The sequence below is a fragment of the Xyrauchen texanus genome, chromosome 33, assembly GCF_025860055.1.
Source record: "Xyrauchen texanus isolate HMW12.3.18 chromosome 33, RBS_HiC_50CHRs, whole genome shotgun sequence".
Classification (NCBI taxonomy): domain Eukaryota; kingdom Metazoa; phylum Chordata; class Actinopteri; order Cypriniformes; family Catostomidae; genus Xyrauchen; species Xyrauchen texanus.
Genome location: NC_068308.1, coordinates 19258102 through 19282774, shown reverse-complemented (window position 1 = coordinate 19282774; position 24673 = coordinate 19258102). Strand labels below are relative to the sequence as shown.

At 38.1% G+C, this 24673-nt stretch overlaps 1 protein-coding gene across 1 annotated transcript; it reads left to right on the top strand.

Annotated features, from left to right (window-relative positions):
• The first annotated feature begins 68 nt into the window (after positions 1 to 68).
• Positions 69 to 23341, top strand: LOC127626584 (mitochondrial import receptor subunit TOM22 homolog). The gene is made up of 4 exons (XM_052102475.1): positions 69 to 642; positions 1737 to 1855; positions 1954 to 2071; positions 22369 to 23341. Exons 1-4 carry the CDS (start codon positions 550 to 552, stop codon positions 22441 to 22443), a joined length of 405 nt encoding a protein of 134 aa, XP_051958435.1. The 5' UTR covers positions 69 to 549; the 3' UTR covers positions 22444 to 23341.
• The last annotated feature ends 1332 nt before the right edge of the window (positions 23342 to 24673 follow it).

The following is a 24673-nucleotide window of genomic DNA, read 5'->3' as shown; positions in this document are numbered from 1 at the left end:
GAGGGCGGGACCTTCTGTACACACAGAAATATCTGTCAACAACCTTGTATAACTCTCATAGTAGGCCCCATGATTTTTATTTCTCCGAGAAGTGTTTCGAATCGTACGTGACGTGTGTTTACACACTTTAGAATGATAAACTCAGAAGGAATTGTGTCAGTGAGAGCAAGGGTGAGTAGGTTAACCTTCTCCAGAAATAGATTAACCCCATTAGGAGTTGTTTTTATAAAAAAACAAATTGATGAAAAAGCTAACGTGACCATCACGTTTCTAACAAAACTTTACTAAATATGTATTCTATAATCCACAACGCAATTATGATCTGACTGCGATTAGACCTCCTTCTCCATAGGTGGCGCAATGTGTCTTTGTGCTTCCTTACAAGAAACCGGTGTGGTACATCCGCTTCACATGTAACCCAAGTGACCTCAGGTTTCAGTGCGTGCGCTCTGGATCTAAATCGTTGTGGGTTAGCGAAACGTACATTTAACAACGGCCGCCTATTTTGTACACAGTTATAATAGAAACTTAGTTGAAACTCTCTTTTAAATGGCTACAATCCAGGAGCTCTCTCCAGACTCGGGCCGTGTGGAGACTCGACCCCCTGAAGGCGAGATCGAGGGAGATGATGAAGATGAAGAGGTATGCCTTAATTGGTCACGGAAAATTGCAAAGATAAGGAAAAACAGGTCAAATGTCGTTTGTTTTATGCTTGCATAGGATGTGTTACCCACACTATCAGTGGCATTTTGAGCTGTTTGAAGGTTTTATGTTAGGTTTTATTGTATTTCATTTTTTGTCTCTTAAGTCGTTCATTAACGTATAAATGACTATATTATGCGCTAATGTGTGTTAACATGCATATTCTTTTGAATATAAGACAAATCACATCATATTTTAATATTCCACATTTACCAAGCTCTGTAACTTGAACCTTTAATGGAACAATTCGCCCAAAAATGAAAAATCGCATCGTTTACTCACCCTCATGCCATCCCAGATGTGTTTGGCTTTCTTCTGTAGAATACAAATGAATATTTTTAGAAGAATATCTCAGCTCTGTAGGTCCATACAATGCAAATTAATGGTGACTAGAACTTTGAAGCTCAAAAAGCACATAAAGGCAGCATAAAAGTAATCCATGTGACTCCAGTGGTTATGCCTTCTGAAGCGATCCAATTGACAGACCAAAACATAACTCCTTTTCCATTATAAATCTTGACATCATTTCCAGCTTGTGCATGCTTCAAGCACTAGTAAGTGTAATCAAGCTTGAAATCATGATTACCATAAAGACTGCTGATGTCAAGATTTATAGTGAAAATTGAGTTACATTTTGGTTTGTTCTTACCCAAAATCAATTGAATTACTGCAGAAGATATGGATTTAACCACTGGAGTCTTATGAATTGCTTTTATGCTGCCTTTATGTGCTTTATTGGAGCTTCAAATTTCTGTTTACCATTCACTTGCATTGTATGGACCCACAGATCTGAAATATTCTTCTCAAAATCTCTGTTCACCAAAGGTAAGAAAGTCATACATATCTGTGATGGCATAAGCTTGAGTAAATGATATCCCTTTAATATCAGAGGATGTGTTAATGTATGTATGCATTGCATGTTCTTGAAATGTAGTGCCCAACCCAGAATGACATAAAGTTTAGATTTTTTTTAAACAATATTTTTTGTATTTAAATGAGACCTCTGTTCTTTTTTCAAATTTCTTCATTCACAGCTGGATGAAACGTTGCTGGAGAGGCTGTGGGGACTTACTGAGATGTTTCCGGATTCAGTGAGATCAGCAGCTGAAGTATCTGCACAATGTTCGCTGTCTGTAGCAAAAAAACTTTACAGGTGGGTTGCTGGCTGTTGTTGACCTAATTAAAACAGTCAAATCATTCAATTTTAGACTTGACATGTAAGGATAAATTTCCTCCTGTGCTTTCCTATAGTTTCTCTCGCTCAGCTCTATGGGTCGGTACAACTTCCTTTATGATTCTGGTTCTGCCGGTTGTCTTTGAGACCGAGAGGTTACAGCTGGAACAACAACAATTACAACAACAGAGACAGGTATAGAACAGCAGCAACACCAAAGGGCACACATCCAAAATTGTAATGCTCATTTTAGCCTTCGTATGTGCATTTTTATCTTATATTCGACAAATATTCAAATTTGAATTTGACAGCCTTAATTTTCAGTCAATTTCTTTTAAATGTAGTGGAGTCTTCTGTGCTGTTAAATGGCCTTGTTACAACACAGATGAAGATAATAACCTCTGTTAGAAATTTGCTTAAATACCCTGTTGCTGGTATTTACTTCATGTAGAAATCCTTGCCTAACATGTTAAATATCTTTCCACTAAAATACTCAGAATCAGAAATATTCAGAATTTATTTATAGCCTAATTTAGCCTTTATATTTTAAAGCAAGTGTTTTCTTTGTCTTGCCAACTGTTATTGTTTTCCTGAACTACATTTTTGATGTTTTTTACATTAGTAAATGAAGACTGAATGGTCATCTTCACATTGGCCCTCTTAGCAACACGATAATTAGATTCCTCCGTAGGAGGGAATCTATTGTAATTGATGGTTTTATTATTATTATTAGATTCCTCCGTAAGGAGGGAATCTATTGTATTTGTCGGTTTTATTATTATTATTATTATTATTATTAGATTCCTCCGTAGGAGGGAATCTATTGTAATTGATGGTTTTATTATTATTATTATTATTATTATTATTATTATTATTAGATTCCTCCGTAGGAGGGAATCTATTGTAATTGATGGTTTTATTATTATTATTATTATTATTATTATTAGATACTCCATGCCAACGGGTACCCCCAAACCAAGAATGGTCAACATTCGCCCATAGGTGGCGCTACAGGCCACGCTCAAAAAACAAAAATTCAAAGTGATATAATTTCCACCCCATTTGTCCAAATCTTCTGAAACTTTGTAAACATGCCTCATTTCTCATGGGGAACAAAAAGCCTCAAGGACCCATACTTCTGCCATTATGGATTTTCCTGTACAGTGAAAATTTTGGAAAACCTACAAAACTCTTCTTCTCCTGAACCTCAGCTCCAATTGACTTGGAATTTGGCACACGTGTGTAGTATGTATGTCTTTCCAAACGTTACTTAGCAAAAATGAATACAATACAAAATGGCTGAAATGGACGTGTTTATGTAAATGTACACACAAAAGATGATCAAAAATTTTTAAAATCCCATTGATTTACAATGGCTGAGCAAAAGTGCTCCCTCTACTGGACAAATATGGTCCACATGTAAAATCCCATTCACTTACATTGGCTGAGCAAAGAGGCTCCCTCTACTGGAGTAACTCTGTCTACCACATGCAGCTCTTCTGTAGCAATCTCTCTAATGAAGCATTTCGGTCTCCTAGTGGGTGGAGCTCCAGACTTAGACTACAGAAGACATTTTGAGTCTGCATTGAGGTATGTCAAATCAATTGTGTGTCTTAATGCTTTCCAGTTTGAACATTCAAGCGATTTTACACTATTCAACTCAACAAAGGCAAAACAACTCAAATAAATGTTTTCGAGCAGTTTGTGTGACACAGCGGCGAGCAGCGTCGCGTCCTAACGTTCGCGCGCCGATGAGAGTTAAGCTTTCCCTTCTTGCGTTTCAACGGACAATTTCATACACCAAAATACATGATATATTGGGGTGTCTGCTATATCTCAAGTGAACAAACAGTTGATAAAGAAATCGGGTATCAATATATTGAATTATGAATTATTGAAGGGGTCTAGTGATGCCGCTGTGATGTCCTGTTAGATTTTTCTCTATCGAGACAGCGTTAGCGTATCAAAACTTCCGAGTATGATGTTGTTTAATTGTCTCTGACAACACGCAATCCTCGAGGCGAGATCATTTTTGCTCGCATCTTCCACGAAGGTTTGTTGGTTGTGTACAATGGTTGCCTGCTTGAACATTCAAGCGATTTTACACTATTCAACTCAACAAAGGCAAAACAACTCAAATAAATGTTTTCGAGCAGTTTGTGTGACACAGCGAGCGAGCAGCGTCGCGACTAGCGCTCGCTGCGCCGATGAGAGTTACGCTTTCACAGCTTCATGCGTTTGAGCGGACAATTTCATACACCAAAATACATGATATATTGGGGTGTCTGTTATGTATCAAGTGAACAAACAGTTGATAAAGAAATTGGGTATCAATATATTTAATTATGAATTATTGTGAACAACACGGATGCCGCTGTGGTGTCCTGTTAAGATTTTTCTCTCGAAACAGCGTTAACAGCTTAAACAAAATACTGCGTTATTTTTGCACATACAGATACATTTAATACATCGTCACAAACTATGAAAGTTGTACTTTTATTTGTTGTAAAATAAAGAAAATAAACCGTGTGCTCTTTGTCTAAGCGAATATCTTTCTGAAACACGTCACAAAAACTTACACAAACATGAAACATATGTCTAAAGAAAGTAGGGATGGGCTGATCAATCCTAACGTATCAAAACTTCCGAGAATGATGTTGTTTAATTGTCTCTGACAACACGCAAACCCGTGGCGAGATCATTTTTGCTCGCATCATCATGAAGGTTTGTCGGTTGTATACAATGTTTGCCTGTTTGAACATTCAAGCGATTTTACACTATTCAACTCAACAAATGTCAAAACAACTCAAATACATGTTTGCGAGCTGTTTGTGTGACACAGCGAGCCGCGTCGCGTCTAACTCACGCACTCCGATGTCTTTCGCTGCTGCTTGCGTCTGAGCGGACAATTTCATACAACAGAGTGTCAAAATACATGATATATTGAGGAGTCTGTTATGTCTCAAGTGAACAAACAGTTGAGAAAGAAATCTGGAATAATTATATTTTATTCTGGCATTATTCCAGATGACGTCCTGCTATATTTTTCTCTCGAAACAGCGGAAACAACTTAAACAAAATACTGCGTCATTTTTGCCCATACAGAAACATGCAAGACATCATTACGAACTATGAAATGTTTACTTTTATTTGTGTACACTTACAATAACAACAAAACCTTGTGCTTTTGTAAAATAAATAAACAGGGTGCTCAGTCTCTGTCTTCGCGATTATTTTTCTGAAACACGTCACAAAATTCAAGTGAACAAAATCAACCATTCACGCAGTCTGTATTTTATCATCTCACAATGAATACAAATGCAACAAGCATGGCACAAAACGAAAATAATGATACTTCTCAGTTCTCAAAAGATTAAACTGAACTGTGCCTTAAGTATCGTATCATGCGATAAAAGCCTCTTAAAGAGACAGTAACAATTTAGCCTTAGGTCCTGAACATAGACATTCCCAAGTAATTGAGAAGTACAAATGGTATTATTTTAAGTTTTTTTATTTCTCTCTTACCTTGTAAAATGCCACGTTTTTGAATGGCATGTAAACACAATCACTCCATTTTTTTCACTGGATCTGTTGCTATTTTAATGATTTAAAAATCAAAGCACTGACCATTTAAAGTGTGAGCTTGTAGGCTACATTTTGAAATAGTTATAAACAGTCACAGCTATACAGTGTTATTATGTGCCTAGATAGTCTTTCAAATAAAATTGCTTGTGATATGCTTATGTAAATCACACAAAAAAACAGAAAAAAATCTTAGAGAGAAGTGAAAGTGAAAGTAGAGATTTTCAAAGTGATTTTTCATTCAAAGTGATACAATTTCCACGCCATTTGTCTAAATCTTCTGAAACTTGGTGTACATGCCTCATTCCTCATGGGGAACAAAAAAGCCTTAAGGACCCATAACTTTCACCATGATGGATTTTCCCGTACGTTGAAAATTTGCGAAAACCTAAAAATACTCTTCTTCTCCTGAACCGTAGCTCAATTGACTTGAAATTTGGTACACATTTGTAGAATGGACATCCTTGAAAACATTACTTAGGAAAAATGAATGTGATACAAAATGTCTGAAAGGGCGTGTTTATGTAAATGTCCAAATTTTAACAATATATACCTGTCAATAAATCAAATGTAATTTTGACTGATGGTTTTTCAAACCTAACATGCTTCAAGATGACATCACTCTGAAGTACTGCATAAAGAATGGCCGACATTAAGCCCCTAGGAGCGCTACAGGCCATGTCGAAATTCCCATTTTCTGGTCTAAAATGTTCTAATTTGGTACAATGGTACTACAGGCCAACAGGAACCCACAAACCAAGAATGGCCGACATTCAGCCACTAGGGAGCTAAAGGCCACGCCAAAATTCCGTTTTCTGGTCAAATATTTTTTAATTTGGTACATTGATACTACAGGCAGACAGGAACCCACAAACCAAGAATGGACAACATTCACCCCTAGGGAGCGCTACAGGCCATGCCAAAATTCCCATTTTCTGGTCAAAAATGTTCTAATTTGGTACACTGATACTACATGCCAACAGGAACCCACAAACCACGAATGGCCAACATTAAGCCATTAGAGGAGCTACAGGTAATTCCAAAAATCCCATTTTCTGGTCAAACATTTTCTAATTTGGTGTATTGATTCTACAGGCCGACAGGAACCCACAAACCAAGAAAGGCCCACATTCAGCCCCTAGGGAGCTACAGAGCCACTCCAAAATTCCCATTTTCTGGTCAAATATTTTCTAATTTTGTACATTGATACTACAGGCCAACAGGAACCCACAAACCAAGAATGACCAACATTTGCCCATAGGTGGCGCTACAGGCCACGCCCCAAAATATTTTTTCAAAATGATATAATATCCACCCCATTTGTCCAATTCTTCTGAAACTTGGTGTACATGCCGCATTTCTCATTGGGAACAAAAAAGCCTCAAGGATCCATAAGGTCATGTATGGATTTTCCTGTACATTGAAAATGTTTTGTTTAGGATTCAGACAGAAGACATGTTTTTTGAATTCCTTAATTGGGAGGGTTTATCCCCAACCATCTACTGATCAATTTTAAATGATTTGCCATTTTGAGGAGGAATCCGCATTGCTGCTTGCAGCTATATTTATTATTATTATTATTATTCTTCTTCTCCTTGAGCCCCAATAGCTCAAAAAGTCACTGGTCAAAAATTTTCTAAATTGGCACATTGATACTCCATGCCAGCGGGTACCCCCAAACCAAGAATGGCCCACATTCAGCCCATAGGTGGCGCTACAGGCCACGCCCAAAAAACAAAATTCAAAGTGATACAATTTCCACGCCATTTGTCCAAATCTTCTGAAATTTGGTGTACATGCCTCATTCCTCATGGGGAACAAAAAGCCTCAAGAACCCATAACTTCCGCCATGATGGATTTTCCCGTACGTTGAAAATTTGCGAAAACCTACAAAACTCTTCTTCTCCTGAACCGTAGCTCCAATTGACTTGAAATTTGGTACACATGTGTAGAATGGACAGTCCTTGAAAACGTTACTTAGGAAAAATGAATACGATACAAAATGGCTGAAAGGGGCGTGTTTATGTAAATGTCCAAATTTTAACAATATATACGTGTCAATAAATCAAATGTAATTTTGACTGATGGTTTTTCAAACCTAACATGCTTCAAGATGACATCACTCTGAAGTACTCATGCAAAGAATGGCCAACATTCAGCCCCTAGGGGCGCTACAGGCCATGCCGAAATTCCCATTTTCTGGTCTAAAATGTTCTAATTTGGTACAATGGTACTACAGGCCAACAGGAACCCACAAACCAAGAATGGCCGACATTCAGCCACTAGGGGGCTTAAAGGCCACGCCAAAATTCCCGTTTTCTGGTCAAAAATGTTCTAATTTGGTACATTGATACTACAGGCCAACAGGAACCCACAAACCAAGAATGGCCAACATTCACCCCTAGGGGGCTTACAGGCCATGCCGAAATTCCCATTTTCTGGTCAAAAATGTTCTAATTTGGTACATTGATACTACAGGCCAACAGGAACCCACAAACCAAGAATGGCCAACATTCAGCCATTAGGGGCGCTACAGGTAATTCCCAAAAGTCCCATTTTCTGGTCAAACATTTTCTAATTTGGTACATTGATTCTACAGGCCAACAGGAACCCACAAACCAAGAATGGCCCACATTCAGCCCCTAGAGGGCGCTACAGGCCACTCCAAAATTCCCATTTTCTGGTCAAATATTTTCTAATTTTGTACATTGATACTACAGGCCAACAGGAACCCACAAACCAAGAATGGCCCACATTCGACCATAGGTGGCGCTACAGGCCACGCCCCAAAAAAATATTTTCAAAGTGATACCATTTCCACGCCATTTGTCCAATTCTTCTGAAACTTGGTGTACATGCCTCATTTCTCATTGGGAACAAAAAAGCCTCAAGGATCCATAAGGTCATGTATGGATTTTCCTGTACATTGAAAATGTTTAGTTTAGGATTCAGACAAAGACATGTTTTTGAATTCATCAATTGGGAGGGTTTATCCCCAACCATCTACTGATCAATTTTAAATGATTTGCCATTTTGAGGAGGAATCCGCATTGCTGCTTGCAGCTATATTTATTATTATTATTATTATTATTATTATTCTTCTCCTTGAGCCCCAATAGCTCAAAAAGTCACTGGTCAAAAGTTTTCTAAATTGGCACATTGATAGTCCATGCCAACGGGTACCCCCAAACCAAGAATGGTCAACATTCGCCCATAGGTGGCGCTACAGGCCACGCCCAAAAAACAAAATTCAAAGTGATACCATTTCCACGCCATTTGTCCAAATCTTCTGAAATTTGGTGTACATGCCTCATTCCTCATGGGGAACAAAAAGCCTCAAGAACCCATAACTTCCGCCATGATGGATTTTCCCGTACGTTGAAAATTTGCGAAAACCTACAAAACTCTTCTTCTCCTGAACCGTAGCTCCAATTGACTTGAAATTTGGTACACATGTGTAGAATGGACAGTCCTTGAAAGCGTTACTTAGGAAAAATGAATACGATACAAAATGGCTGAAAGGGCGTGTTTATGTAAATGTCCAAATTTTAACAATATATACGTGTCAATAAATCAAATGTAATTTTGACTGATGGTTTTTCAAACCTAACATGCTTCAAGATGACATCACTCTGAAGTACTGCGAAAGAATGGCCAACATTAGCCCTAGGGGCGCTACAGGCCATGCCGAAATTCCCATTTTCTGGTCTAAAATGTTCTAATTTGGTACAATGGTACTACAGGCCAACAGGAACCCACAAACCAAGAATGGCCGACATTCAGCCACTAGGGAGCTAAAGGCCACGCCAAAATTCCCGTTTTCTGGTCAAAAATGTTCTAATTTGGTACATTGATACTACAGGCCAACAGGAACCCACAAACCAAGAATGGCCAACATTCACCCCTAGGGGCGCTACAGGCCATGCCGAAATTCCCATTTTCTGGTCTAAAATGTTCTAATTTGGTACAATGGTACTACAGGCCAACAGGAACCCACAAACCAAGAATGGCCAACATTCAGCCATTAGAGGCACTACAGGTAATTCCCAAAAGTCCCATTTTCTGGTCAAACATTTTCTAATTTGGTACATTGATTCTACAGGCCAAAAGGAACCCACAAACCAAGAATGGCCCACATTCAGCCCCTAGGGAGCGCTACAGGCCACTCCAAAATTCCCATTTTCTGGTCAAATATTTTCTAATTTTGTACATTGATACTACAGGCCAACAGGAACCCACAAACCAAGAATGGCCCACATTTGCCCATAGGTGGCGCTACAGGCCACGCCCCAAAAAATATTTTCAAAGTGATACCATTTCCACGCCATTTGTCCAATTCTTCTGAAACTTGGTGTACATGCCTCATTTCTCATTGGGAACAAAAAAGCCTCAAGGATCCATAAGGTCTGGTATGGATTTTCCTGTACATTGAAAATGTTTCGTTTAGGATTCAGACAGAAGTACATGTTTTTTGAATTCATCCATTGAGAGGGTTTATCCCCAACCCTCTACTGATCAATTTTAAATGATTTGCCATTTTGAGGAGGAATCCGCATTGCTGCTTTGCAGCTATATTTATTATTATTATTATTATTATTATTATTATTATTCTTCTCCTTGAGCCCCAATAGCTCAAAAAGTCACTGGTCAAAAATTTTCTAAATTGGCACATTGATACTCCATGCCAACGGGTACCCCCAAACCAAGAATGGCCCACATTCGCCCATAGGTGGCGCTACAGGCCACGCCCAAAAAACAAAATTCAAAGTGATACAATTTCCACGCCATTTGTCCAAATCTTCTGAAATTTGGTGTACATGCCTCATTCCTCATGGGGAACAAAAAGCCTCAAGAACCCATAACTTCCGCCATGATGGATTTTCCCGTACGTTGAAAATTTGCGAAAACCTACAAAACTCTTCTTCTCCTGAACCGTAGCTCCAATTGACTTGAAATTTGGTACACATGTGTAGAATGGACATCCTTGAAAACGTTACTTAGGAAAAATGAATACGATACAAAATGGCTGAAAGGGGCGTGTTTATGTAAATGTCCAAATTTTAACAATATATACGTGTCAATAAATCAAATGTAATTTTGACTGATGGTTTTTCAAACCTAACATGCTTAAAGATGACATCACTCTGAAGTACTGTGCAAAGAATGGCCATGCCAAAATTCCCATTTTCTGGTCAAAAATGTTCTAATTTGGTAAATTAATAGTACAGGCCAACAGGAATCCACAAACCAAGAATGACCGACATACGCCACTAGGGGGCACTACAGGACAAGCCAAAATTCCCATTTTCTGGTCAAAAATGTTCTAATTCGGTACAAGAATAGTACAGGCCAACAGGAATCCACAAACCAAGAATGACCGACATTAAGCCACTAGGGGGCACTACAGGACAAGCCAAAATTCCCATTTTCTGGTCAAAAATTTTCTAATTTGGTACTTTGATACTACAGGCCAACAGGAACCCACATACCAAGTGTGGCCCACATTACGCCCTTAGGGAGCTACAGGCTACTCCAAAATTTCGTTTTCTGGTCAAAAACGTTCTAATTTGGTACATTGATACTGCAGGTCAACAGGAACCCTCAAACCAAGAATGGCCAACATTCAGCCCTAGGGAGCACTACAGGCCATGCCGAAATTCCCATTTTCTGGTCAAAAATGTTCTAATTTGGTACATTAATAGTACAGGCCAAAAGGAATCCACAAACCAAGAATGACCGACATTCACCACTAGGTGGCGCTAGAGGCCAAGCCGAAATTCCCATTTTCTGGTCAAAAAAGTTATAATTTGGTACATTGATACTACAGGCCAACAGGAACCCACAAACCAAGTATGGCCCACATTCAGCCATTAGGGGCGCTACAGGCCACTCCCAAAATTTCGTTTTCTGGTCAAAAATTTTCTAATATGGTACATTGATACTACTGGCCAACAGGAACCCACAAACAAAGAATGGCCAACATTCAGCCCCTAGGGGGCACTAGAGGCCACGCTGAAATTCCCATTTTATGGTCAAAAATGTTCTAATTTGGTACATTGATACTACAGGTCAACAGGAACCCTCAAACCAAGAATGGCCAACATTCACCCCTAGGGGCGCTACAGGTAATTCCCAAAAGTCCCATTTTCTGGTCAAATATTTTCTAATTATGTACATTGATACTACAGGCCAACAGGAACCCACAAACCAAGAATGACCCACATTTGCCCATAGGAGGCGCTACAGGCCACGCCCCCAAAAATATTTTCAAAGTGATACCATTTCCACGCCATTTAACCAATTCTTTTGAATCTTGGTGTACATGCCTCATTTCTCATTGGGAACAAAAACGCCTCAAGGATCCATAAGGTATGATGGATTTTCCTGTAGACTGAAAATGTTTAGTTTAGGATTCAGACAGAAATACATGTTTTTGGATTCATCCATTGAGAGGGTTTAACCCCAACCCTCTACTGATCAATTTGAAATGATTTGCCATTTTGAGGAGGAATCCGCATTGCTGCTTGCAGCTATATTTATTATTATTATTATTATTATTATTATTATTCTTCTCCTTGAGCCCCAATAGCTCAAAAAGTCACTGGTCAAAAATTTTCTAAATTGGCACATTGATACTCCATGCCAACGGGTACCCCCAAACCAAGAATGGTCAACATTCGCCCATAGGTGGCGCTACAGGCCACGCCCAAAAACAAAAATTCAAAGTGATATAATTTCCACCCCATTTGTCCAAATCTTCTGAAACTTTGTAAACATGCCTCATTTCTCATGGGGAACAAAAAAGCCTCAAGGACCCATACTTCTGCCATTATGGATTTTCCTGTACAGTGAAAATTTTGGAAAACCTACAAAACTCTTCTTCTCCTGAACCTCAGCTCCAATTGACTTGGAATTTGGCACACGTGTGTAGTATGTATGTCTTTCCAAGCGTTACTTAGCAAAAATGAATACAATACAAAATGGCTGAAATGGGCGTGTTTATGTAAATGTACACACAAAAGATGATCAAAAATTTTTAAAATCCCATTGATTTACAATGGCTGAGCAAAAGTGCTCCCTCTACTGGACAAATATGGTCCACATGTAAAATCCCATTCACTTACATTGGCTGAGCAAAGAGGCTCCCTCTACTGGAGTAACTCTGTCTACCACATGCAGCTCTTCTGTAGCAATCTCTCTAATGAAGCATTTCGGTCTCCTAGTGGGTGGAGCTCCAGACTTAGACTACAGAAGACATTTTGCGTCTGCATGGAGGTATGTCAAATCAATTGTGTGTCTTAATGCTTTCCAGTTTGAACATTCAAGCGATTTTACACTATTCAACTCAACAAAGGCAAAACAACTCAAATAAATGTTTTCGAGCAGTTTGTGTGACACAGCGAGCGAGCAGCGTCGCGTCTAACGTTCACGCGCCGATGAGAGTTCAGCTTTCCCTTCTTGCGTTTCAACGGACAATTTCATACACCAAAATACATGATATATTGGGGTGTCTGCTATATCTCAAGTGAACAAACAGTTGATAAAGAAATCGGGTATCAATATATTGAATTATGAATTATTGAAGGGGTCTAGTGATGCCGCTGTGATGTCCTGTTAGATTTTTCTCTATCGAGACAGCGTTAACGTATCAAAACTTCCGAGTATGATGTTGTTTAATTGTCTCTGACAACACGCAATCCTCGAGGCGAGATCATTTTTGCTCGCATCTTCACGAAGGTTTGTTGGTTGTGTACAATGGTTGCCTGCTTGAACATTCAAGCGATTTTACACTATTCAACTCAACAAAGGCAAAACAACTCAAATAAATGTTTTCGAGCAGTTTGTGTGACACAGCGAGCGAGCAGCGTCGCGACTAACGCTTCGCACGCCGATGAGAGTTACGCTTTCACAGCTTCATGCGTTTGAACGGACAATTTCATACACCAAAATACATGATATATTGGGGTGTCTGTTATGTATCAAGTGAACAAACAGTTGATAAAGAAATTGGGTATCAATATATTTAATTATGAATTATTGTGAACAACACGGATGCCGCTGTGGTGTCCTGTTAAGATTTTTCTCTCGAAACAGCGTTAACAGCTTAAACAAAATACTGCGTTATTTTTGCACATACAGATACATTTAATACATCGTCACAAACTATGAAAGTTGTACTTTTATTTGTTGTAAAATAAAGAAAATAAACCGTGTGCTCTTTGTCTAAGCGAATATCTTTCTGAAACACGTCACAAAAACTTACACAAACATGAAACATATGTCTAAAGAAAGTAGGGATGGGCTGATCAATCCTAACGTATCAAAACTTCCGAGAATGATGTTGTTTAATTGTCTCTGACAACACGCAAACCGCGAGGCGAGATCATTTTTGCTCGCATCATCATGAAGGTTTGTCGGTTGTATACAATGTTTGCCTGTTTGAACATTCAAGCGATTTTACACTATTCAACTCAACAAATGTCAAAACAACTCAAATACATGTTTGCGAGCTGTTTGTGTGACACAGCGAGCAGCGTCGCGTCTAACTCACGCACTCCGATGTCTTTCGCTGCTGCTTGCGTCTGAACGGACAATTTCATACAACAGAGTGTCAAAATACATGATATATTGAGGAGTCTGTTATGTCTCAAGTGAACAAACAGTTGAGAAAGAAATCTGGAATAATTATATTTTATTCTGGCATTATTCCAGATGACGTCCTGCTATATTTTTCTCTCGAAACAGCGGAAACAACTTAAACAAAATACTGCGTCATTTTTGCCCATACAGAAACATGCAAGACATCATTACGAACTATGAAATGTGTACTTTTATTTGTGTACACTTACAATAACAACAAAACCTTGTGCTTTTGTAAAATAAATAAACAGGGTGCTCAGTCTCTGTCTTCGCGATTATTTTTCTGAAACACGTCACAAAATTCAAGTGAACAAAATCAACCATTCACGCAGTCTGTATTTTATCATCTCACAATGAATACAAATGCAACAAGCATGGCACAAAACGAAAATAATGATACTTCTCAGTTCTCAAAAGATTAAACTGAACTGTGCCTTAAGTATCGTATCATGCGATAAAAGCCTCTTAAAGAGACAGTAACAATTTAGCCTTCGTCCTGAACATAGACATTCCCAAGTAATTGAGAAGTACAAATGGTATTATTTTAAGTTTTTTTATTTCTCTCTTACCTTGTAAAATGCCACGTTTTTGAATGGCATGTAAACACAATCACTCCATTTTTTTCACTGGATCTGTTGCTATTTTAATGATTTAAAAATCAAAGCACTGACCATTTAAAGTGTGAGCTTGTAGGCTACATTTTGAAATAGTTATAAACAGTCACAGCTATACAGTGTTATTATGTGCCTAGATAGTCTTTCAAATAAAATTGCTTGTGATATGCTTATGTAAATCACACAAAAAAACAGAAAAAAAATCTTAAGAGAGAAGTGAAAGTGAAAGTAGAGATTTTCAAAGTGATTTTTCATTCAAAGTGATACAATTTCCACGCCATTTGTCTAAATCTTCTGAAACTTGGTGTACATGCCTCATTCCTCATGGGGAACAAAAAAGCCTTAAGGACCCATAACTTTCACCATGATGGATTTTCCCGTACGTTGAAAATTTGCGAAAACCTAAAAATACTCTTCTTCTCCTGAACCGTAGCTCCAATTGACTTGAAATTTGGTACACATTTGTAGAATGGACATCCTTGAAAACATTACTTAGGAAAAATGAATGTGATACAAAATGTCTGAAAGGGCGTGTTTATGTAAATGTCCAAATTTTAACAATATATACCTGTCAATAAATCAAATGTAATTTTGACTGATGGTTTTTCAAACCTAACATGCTTCAAGATGACATCACTCTGAAGTACTGCGCAAAGAATGGCCGACATTAAGCCCCTAGGAGCGCTACAGGCCATGTCGAAATTCCCATTTTCTGGTCTAAAATGTTCTAATTTGGTACAATGGTACTACAGGCCAACAGGAACCCACAAACCAAGAATGGCCGACATTAAGCCACTAGGGAGCGCTAAAGGCCACGCCAAAATTCCCGTTTTCTGGTCAAATTTTTTTTTAATTTGGTACATTGATACTACAGGCAGACAGGAACCCACAAACCAAGAATGGACAACATTCACCCCTAGGGAGCTACAGGCCATGCCAAAATTCCCATTTTCTGGTCAAAAATGTTCTAATTTGGTACACTGATACTACATGCCAACAGGAACCCACAAACCACGAATGGCCAACATTAAGCCATTAGAGAGCGCTACAGGTAATTCCAAAAATCCCATTTTCTGGTCAAACATTTTCTAATTTGGTGTATTGATTCTACAGGCCGACAGGAACCCACAAACCAAGAAAGGCCCACATTCAGCCCCTAGGGGCGCTACAGGCCACTCCAAAATTCCCATTTTCTGGTCAAATATTTTCTAATTTTGTACATTTATACTACAGGCCAACAGGAACCCACAAACCAAGAATGACCAACATTTGCCCATAGGTGGCGCTACAGGCCACGCCCCAAATTTTTTTTCAAAATGATATAATATCCACCCCATTTGTCCAATTCTTCTGAAACTTGGTGTACATGCCGCATTTCTCATTGGGAACAAAAAAGCCTCAAGGATCCATAAGGTCCGGTATGGATTTTCCTGTACATTGAAAATGTTTTGTTTAGGAATCAGACGAAGACATGTTTTTTGAATTCCTTAATTGGGAGGGTTTATCCCCAACCATCTACTGATCAATTTTAAATGATTTGCCATTTTGAGGAGGAATCCGCATTGCTGCTTGCAGCTATATTTATTATTATTATTATTATTCTTCTTCTCCTTGAGCCCCAATAGCTCAAAAAGTCACTGGTCAAAAATTTTCTAAATTGGCACATTGATACTCCATGCCAGCGGGTACCCCCAAACCAAGAATGGTCAACATTCGCCCATAGGTGGCGCTACAGGCCACGCCCAAAAAACAAAAATTCAAAGTGATATAATTTCCACCCCATTTGTCCAAATCTTCTGAAACTTTGTAAACATGCCTCATTTCTCATGGGGAACAAAAAAGCCTCAAGGACCCATACTTCTGCCATTATGGATTTTCCTGTACAGTGAAAATTTTGGAAAACCTACAAAACTCTTCTTCTCCTGAACCTCAGCTCCAATTGACTTGGAATTTGGCACACGTGTGTAGTATGTATGTCTTTCCAAACGTTACTTAGCAAAAATGAATACAATACAAAATGGCTGAAATGGACGTGTTTATGTAAATGTACACACAAAAGATGATCAAAAATTTTTAAAATCCCATTGATTTACAATGGCTGAGCAAAAGTGCTCCCTCTACTGGACAAATATGGTCCACATGTAAAATCCCATTCACTTACATTGGCTGAGCAAAGAGGCTCCCTCTACTGGAGTAACTCTGTCTACCACATGCAGCTCTTCTGTAGCAATCTCTCTAATGAAGCATTTCGGTCTCCTAGTGGGTGGAGCTCAGACTTAGACTACAGAAGACATTTTGCGTCTGCATGGAGGTATGTCAAATCAATTGTGTGTCTTAATGCTTTCCAGTTTGAACATTCAAGCGATTTTACACTATTCAACTCAACAAAGGCAAAACAACTCAAATAAATGTTTTCGAGCAGTTTGTGTGACACAGCGAGCGAGCAGCGTCGCGTCTAACGTTCACACGCCGATGAGAGTTACGCTTTCCCTTCTTGCGTTTCAACGGACAATTTCATACACCAAAATACATGATATATTGGGGTGTCTGCTATATCTCAAGTGAACAAACAGTTGATAAAGAAATCGGGTATCAATATATTGAATTATGAATTATTGAAGGGGTCTAGTGATGCCGCTGTGATGTCCTGTTAGATTTTTCTCTATCGAGACAGCGTTAGCGTATCAAAACTTCCGAGTATGATGTTGTTTAATTGTCTCTGACAACACGCAATCCTCGGCGAGATCATTTTTGCTCGCATCTTCACGAAGGTTTGTTGGTTGTGTACAATGGTTGCCTGCTTGAACATTCAAGCGATTTTACACTATTCAACTCAACAAAGGCAAAACAACTCAAATAAATGTTTTCGAGCAGTTTGTGTGACACAGCGAGCGAGCAGCGTCGCGACTAGCGCTTCGCACGCCGATGAGAGTTACGCTTTCACAGCTTCATGCGTTTGAGCGGACAATTTCATACACCAAAATACATGATATATTGGGGTGTCTGTTATGTATCAAGTGAACAAACAGTTGATAAAGAAATTGGGTATCAATATATTTAATTATGAATTATTGTGAACAACACGGATGCCGCTGTGGTGTCCTGTTAAGATTTTTCTCTCGAAACAGCGTTAACAGCTTAAACAAAATACTGCGTTATTTTTGCACATACAGATACATTTAATACATCGTCACAAACTATGAAAGTTGTACTTTTATTTGTTGTAAAATAAAGAAAATAAACCGTGTGCTCTTTGTCTAAGCGAATATCTTTCTGAAACACGTCACAAAAACTTACACAAACATGAAACATATGTCTAAAGAAAGTAGGGATGGGCTGATCAATCCTAACGTATCAAAACTTCCGAGAATGATGTTGTTTAATTGTCTCTGACAACACGCAAACCGCGAGGCGAGATCATTTTTGCTCGCATCATCATGAAGGTTTGTCGGTTGTATACAATGTTTGCCTGTTTGAACATTCAAGCGATTTTACACTATTCAACTCAACAAATGTCAAAACAACTCAAATACATGTTTGCGAGCTGTTTGTGTGACACAGCGAGCCGCGTCGCGTCTAACTCACGCACTCCGATGTCTTTCGCTGCTGCTTGCGTCTGAACGGACAATTTCATACAACAGAGTGTCAAAATACATGATATATTGAGGAGTCTGTTATGTCTCAAGTGAACAAACAGTTGAGAAAGAAATCTGGAATAATTATATTTTATTCTGGCATTATTCCAGATGACGTCCTGCTATATTTTTCTCTCGAAACAGCGGAAACAACTTAAACAAAATACTGCGTCATTTTTGCCCATACAGAAACATGCAAGACATCATTACGAACTATGAAATGTGTACTTTTATTTGTGTACACTTACAATAACAACAAAACCTTGTGCTTTTGTAAAATAAATAAACAGGGTGCTCAGTCTCTGTCTTCGCGATTATTTTTCTGAAACACGTCACAAAATTCAAGTGAACAAAATCAACCATTCACGCAGTCTGTATTTTATCATCTCACAATGAATACAAATGCAACAAGCATGGCACAAAACGAAAATAATGATACTTCTCAGTTCTCAAAAGATTAAACTGAACTGTGCCTTAAGTATCGTATCATGCGATAAAAGCCTCTTAAAGAGACAGTAACAATTTAGCCTTCGGTCCTGAACATAGACATTCCCAAGTAATTGAGAAGTACAAATGGTATTATTTTAAGTTTTTTTATTTCTCTCTTACCTTGTAAAATGCCACGTTTTTGAATGGCATGTAAACACAATCACTCCATTTTTTTCACTGGATCTGTTGCTATTTTAATGATTTAAAAATCAAAGCACTGACCATTTAAAGTGTGAGCTTGTAGGCTACATTTTGAAATAGTTATAAACAGTCACAGCTATACAGTGTTATTATGTGCCTAGATAGTCTTTCAAATAAAATTGCTTGTGATATGCTTATGTAAATCACACAAAAAAACAGAAAAAAAATCTTAAGAGAGAAGTGAAAGTGAAAGTAGAGATTTTCAAAGTGATTTTTCATTCAAAGTGATACAATTTCCACGCCATTTGTCTAAATCTTCTGAAACTTGGTGTACATGCCTCATTCCTCATGGGGAACAAAAAAGCCTTAAGGACCCATAACTTTCACCATGATGGATTTTCCCGTACGTTGAAAATTTGCGAAAACCTAAAAATACTCTTCTTCTCCTGAACCGTAGCTCCAATTGACTTGAAATTTGGTACACATTTGTAGAATGGACATCCTTGAAAACATTACTTAGGAAAAATGAATGTGATACAAAATGTCTGAAAGGAGCGTGTTTATGTAAATGTCCAAATTTTAACAATATATACCTGTCAATAAATCAAATGTAATTTTGACTGATGGTTTTTCAAACCTAACATGCTTCAAGATGACATCACTCTGAAGTACTGCATAAAGAATGGCCGACATTCAGCCCCTAGGGAGCGCTACAGGCCATGTCGAAATTCCCATTTTCTGGTCTAAAATGTTCTAATTTGGTACAATGGTACTACAGGCCAACAGGAACCCACAAACCAAGAATGGCCGACATTCAGCCACTAGAGGCGCTAAAGGCCACGCCAAAATTCCCGTTTTCTGGTCAAATTTTTTTTAATTTGGTACATTGATACTACAGGCAGACAGGAACCCACAAACCAAGAATGGACAACATTCACCCCTAGGGGAGCTACAGGCCATGCCAAAATTCCCATTTTCTGGTCAAAAATGTTCTAATTTGGTACACTGATACTACATGCCAACAGGAACCCACAAACCACGAATGGCCAACATTCAGCCATTAGGAGCGCTACAGGTAATTCCAAAAATCCCATTTTCTGGTCAAACATTTTCTAATTTGGTGTATTGATTCTACAGGCCGACAGGAACCCACAAACCAAGAAAGGCCCACATTACGCCCCTAGGGGCGCTACAGGCCACTCCAAAATTCCCATTTTCTGGTCAAATATTTTCTAATTTTGTACATTTATACTACAGGCCAACAGGAACCCACAAACCAAGAATGACCAACATTTGCCCATAGGTGGCGCTACAGGCCACGCCCCAAATTTTTTTTTCAAAATGATATAATATCCACCCCATTTGTCCAATTCTTCTGAAACTTGGTGTACATGCCGCATTTCTCATTGGGAACAAAAAAGCCTCAAGGATCCATAAGGTCCGGTATGGATTTTCCTGTACATTGAAAATGTTTTGTTTAGGAATCAGACGAAGACATGTTTTTTTGAATTCCTTAATTGGGAGGGTTTATCCCCAACCATCTACTGATCAATTTTAAATGATTTGCCATTTTGAGGAGGAATCCGCATTGCTGCTTGCAGCTATATTTATTATTATTATTATTATTATTATTATTATTATTCTTCTTCTCCTTGAGCCCCAATAGCTCAAAAAGTCACTGGTCAAAAATTTTCTAAATTGGCACATTGATACTCCATGCCAACGGGTACCCCCAAACCAAGAATGGTCAACATTCGCCCATAGGTGGCGCTACAGGCCACGCCCAAAAAAAATATTTTCAAAGTGATACCATTTCCACGCCATTTGTCCAAATCTCCTGAAACTTGGTGTACATGCCTCATTTCTCATGGGGAACAAAAAAGCCTCAAGAACCCATAACTTCCGCCATGATGGATTTTTCCGTACGTTGAAAATTTGCGAAAACCTACAAAACTCTTCTTCTCCTGAACCGTAGCTCCAATTGACTTGAAATTTGGTACACATGTGTAGAATTGAAGTCTTTGAAAACGTTACTTAGGAAAAATGAATACGATACAAAATGGCTGAAAGGGGCGTGTTTATGTAAATGTCCAAATTTTAACAATATATACGTGTCAATAAATCAAATGTAATTTTGACTGATGGTTTTTCAAACCTAACATGCTTCAAGATGACATCACTCTGAAGTACTGCGCAAAGAATGGCCAACATTCAGCCCCTAGGGAGCGCTACAGGCCATGCCGAAATTCCCATTTTCTGGTCTAAAATGTTCTAATTTGGTACAATGGTACTACAGGCCAACAGGAACCCACAAACCAAGAATGGCCGACATTCAGCCACTAGGGGCGCTAAAGGCCACGCCAAAATTCCCGTTTTCTGGTCAAAAATGTTCTAATTTGGTACATTGGTACTACAGGCCAACAGGAACCCACAAACCAAGAATGGCCAACATTCACCCCTAGGGGCGCTACAGGCCATGCCGAAATTCCCATTTTCTGGTCTAAAATGTTCTAATTTGGTACAATGGTACTACAGGCCAACAGGAACCCACAAACCAAGAATGGCCAACATTCAGCCATTAGGGAGCGCTACAGGTAATTCCCAAAAGTCCCATTTTCTGGTCAAACATTTTCTAATTTGGTACATTGATTCTACAGGCCAAAAGGAACCCACAAACCAAGAATGGCCCACATTCAGCCCCTAGGGGCGCTACAGGCCACTCCAAAATTCCCATTTTCTGGTCAAATATTTTCTAATTTTGTACATTGATACTACAGGCCAACAGGAACCCACAAACCAAGAATGGCCCACATTCGACCATAGGTGGTGCTACAGGCCATGCCCCAAAAAATATTTTCAAAGTGATACCATTTCCACGCCATTTGTCCAATTCTTCTGAAACTTGGTGTACATGCCTCATTTCTCATTGGGAACAAAAAAGCCTCAAGGATCCATAAGGTCCGGTATGGATTTTCCTGTACATTGAAAATGTTTCGTTTAGGATTCAGACACAGACATGTTTTTTGAATTCCTTAATTGGGAGGGTTTATCCCCAACCATCTACTGATCAATTTTAAATGATTTGACATTTTGAGGAGGAATCCGCATTGCTGCTTGCAGCTATATTTCTTTTTATTATTTTCAACTTTACACTAATCGTGCAACAGTTACTCTATCACTGCAAAAAACATTTTGTAAGTAGAACATTTTGACAACACATGAGTAGACCTACATTGACTTAATGCAACAATTATATCTCTATTATTTATTTGATTAACTGTACAGCCCTACATTGAAAAAAATGTGCATTATTTTTTCATATATTTACATTTTAAATATTCCTTTTGTGTCATTTTTCAGTAAAATTCTCATTTTTGTTCTACTTTTGTAGATTTTGCTGGGTCCAAATGCTGGCATGTCTGGGGGAATGGCTGGAATGATGCCCCCTGCTCCTGGAAAGCTGTGATGACGTAAATAATGTAACATAAATGAGTTGCACAACATTAAGATGATTGGAGACCTGTAGAAGAAAGGGAAAGGGAGAGAGGGAGGAGAAACTGGAGAAAAGAAGATGAAGTGGTTGGTCAACATGAAGTCATTACCTTGAAAATGTTGTGTTCAAAGGAGAGCTTGATGACTTTACATAAACTTCCCTCTTTCTTTGCCTTTCTCACAAAAAACATCCTGTATAGACTGACGTCCAAGCTCTGACCTTTTACTTAATTTTGTTTTATAGTTATCTGATAATGTGTCTTTCAGAGAGAGATGATATCAGCTGTTTGAGAGTATTTTGACTGTGTTGTAGATGCATTATATTTCCAAAGGACTGTTCAGTTTATGGCGCAACATTGGCCATTGTAACACACTGTATCAATGCTTAAGTTGTAGAGAATATTGGACATAATTTAAAAGATCTGCATTTTTTTTTTTACAAGGGCACATCAAGCCCTGTGTTGATTGTGAAATTATCTCTGTCTCCAGATTATGGTGGTGTCTTATGTGTTGATTCAGAAATGTTACATCTTTGGAAGTAGCTATCTACCAACAGTGTCTTTTACAGATAGAACTAACATCATGCAAAGCTTCTAAAATGTGACTCCTGAGATAAAAGCCATAGTGTGCAGAATCATTGTGAAATATATTACAGAAATACTGTTGTTTAAAAACTTACTGTCAATGTGTCATTCAAACCGAGTAATCCTGTTTGCTTCACATGGCATCAGGAATAAAAACAAGTCCATCTCTGTTTTTGGCTTTTGGTATGATGTATTCTATATTGCAGAAACTAAAATGGTATTTGCAGTTCGTTCTTATGTTTAAAAGTGAAATACTTAAGATGCGGAGACCAAGCCCAAGAATCTCTGGAAGAGGGCATGGTGTAAATAAAGTGAAGTTCTCCACAATCAGCACATTTAGGCAGACCCTATTTTCAAGTTAAGTTTACACAAAACACCACGACAGTAACATATATATATATATATATATATATATATATATATATATATATATATAGATATATACAGTACTGTGCAAGTCTTAGGCACATAAGATGTTTCACAAAAGCGTTTGTCTTAAGATGGTTTTTTATATCTTCAGCTTTAGTGTGTCAATAGGAAATATAAATGTTAGACTCCCAAACATTACTTTTGCAAATAGAAAAGATTAGAATAGAAGACCAGGGAGCCCTGAAACAGAAGTCATGGCCCCCACTGAATATCGTGCCAGTCTGAGATTACATAAAGAGACAGAAGCAGTTGAGACAGCCTAAATATATAGAAGGACTGTGGTGAATTCTCCAAGAAGCTTGGAATATCCTATCTGCCAACAACCAAGAAAAACTGTGTCCAGGTGTATCTAGGAGAACTGGTGTTGTTTTGAAGGCAAAGGTAGTTACATCGAATATTGATTTTGCTTTTTTTTGTTTACTGAACTATGCAAAATTTTTCAGAAGTGCCTAAAACTTTTGCATAGTACTTATATATATATATATATATATATAGTTTCACTGTTTGCAAGTTAATTTTCACTCAAAATGCCCCATTCATTATATATATACACACACAGGTCATTACACACACAGGTCATTATGGAAAATCATGAACTTTATCACAATATGCTAATTTTTTGAGAAGGACCTGTATATAATGAATGGGGCATTTATATATAATGAATGGGGCATTTTGAGTGAAAATTAACTTGCAAACAGTGAAACTATGCAAGCTTGTTCATTCGTTCAAGCCCGGTGCATGCTGGGTATACCAGCTTCAAAAAGTTAAGTACAATTTACTCATTTATTTTCCTGTGAAATTTACTCAAAGTAGCAAATAAATATGACAAGATTTCTTTCTTTAAGATTTTTACATGATAATGCATGTGAAGCTAACAAACAATAATAAATACTTTAAAATATTTCATTTTTAGATGTTTGAATTGAGTACAAATGAAGAATGTACTAATTATATTTACAAGTTCACGCTAAAACGAACTTATTCAATGTAGAAAGTACTTAATTTTTTCTGCTTTATTTTAATTAATCACAAGTAGTGTAGTTATGATAATCAAACAATTATTATTTACAGCAGCGTGGCACTTATATTTATTTGAACGAAGGACAAAATATTCCAACAGACAAAAACTAAAGAAATGTTCCATCAAAGGTCTTGATGATTTATTTTAGTTAGTCTGTCTCAAGCGTC

Coding starts and splice junctions, on each gene's coding strand:
- LOC127626584 (XM_052102475.1), top strand. CDS start 550: ATGGCTACAATCCAGGAGCTCTCTCCAGACTCGGGCCGTGTGGAGACT. Junction 643..1,736: donor GAGATGATGAAGATGAAGAG/GTATGCCTTAAT, acceptor CTTCATTCACAG/CTGGATGAAACGTTGCTGGA. Junction 1,856..1,953: donor GTAGCAAAAAAACTTTACAG/GTGGGTTGCTGG, acceptor GCTTTCCTATAG/TTTCTCTCGCTCAGCTCTAT.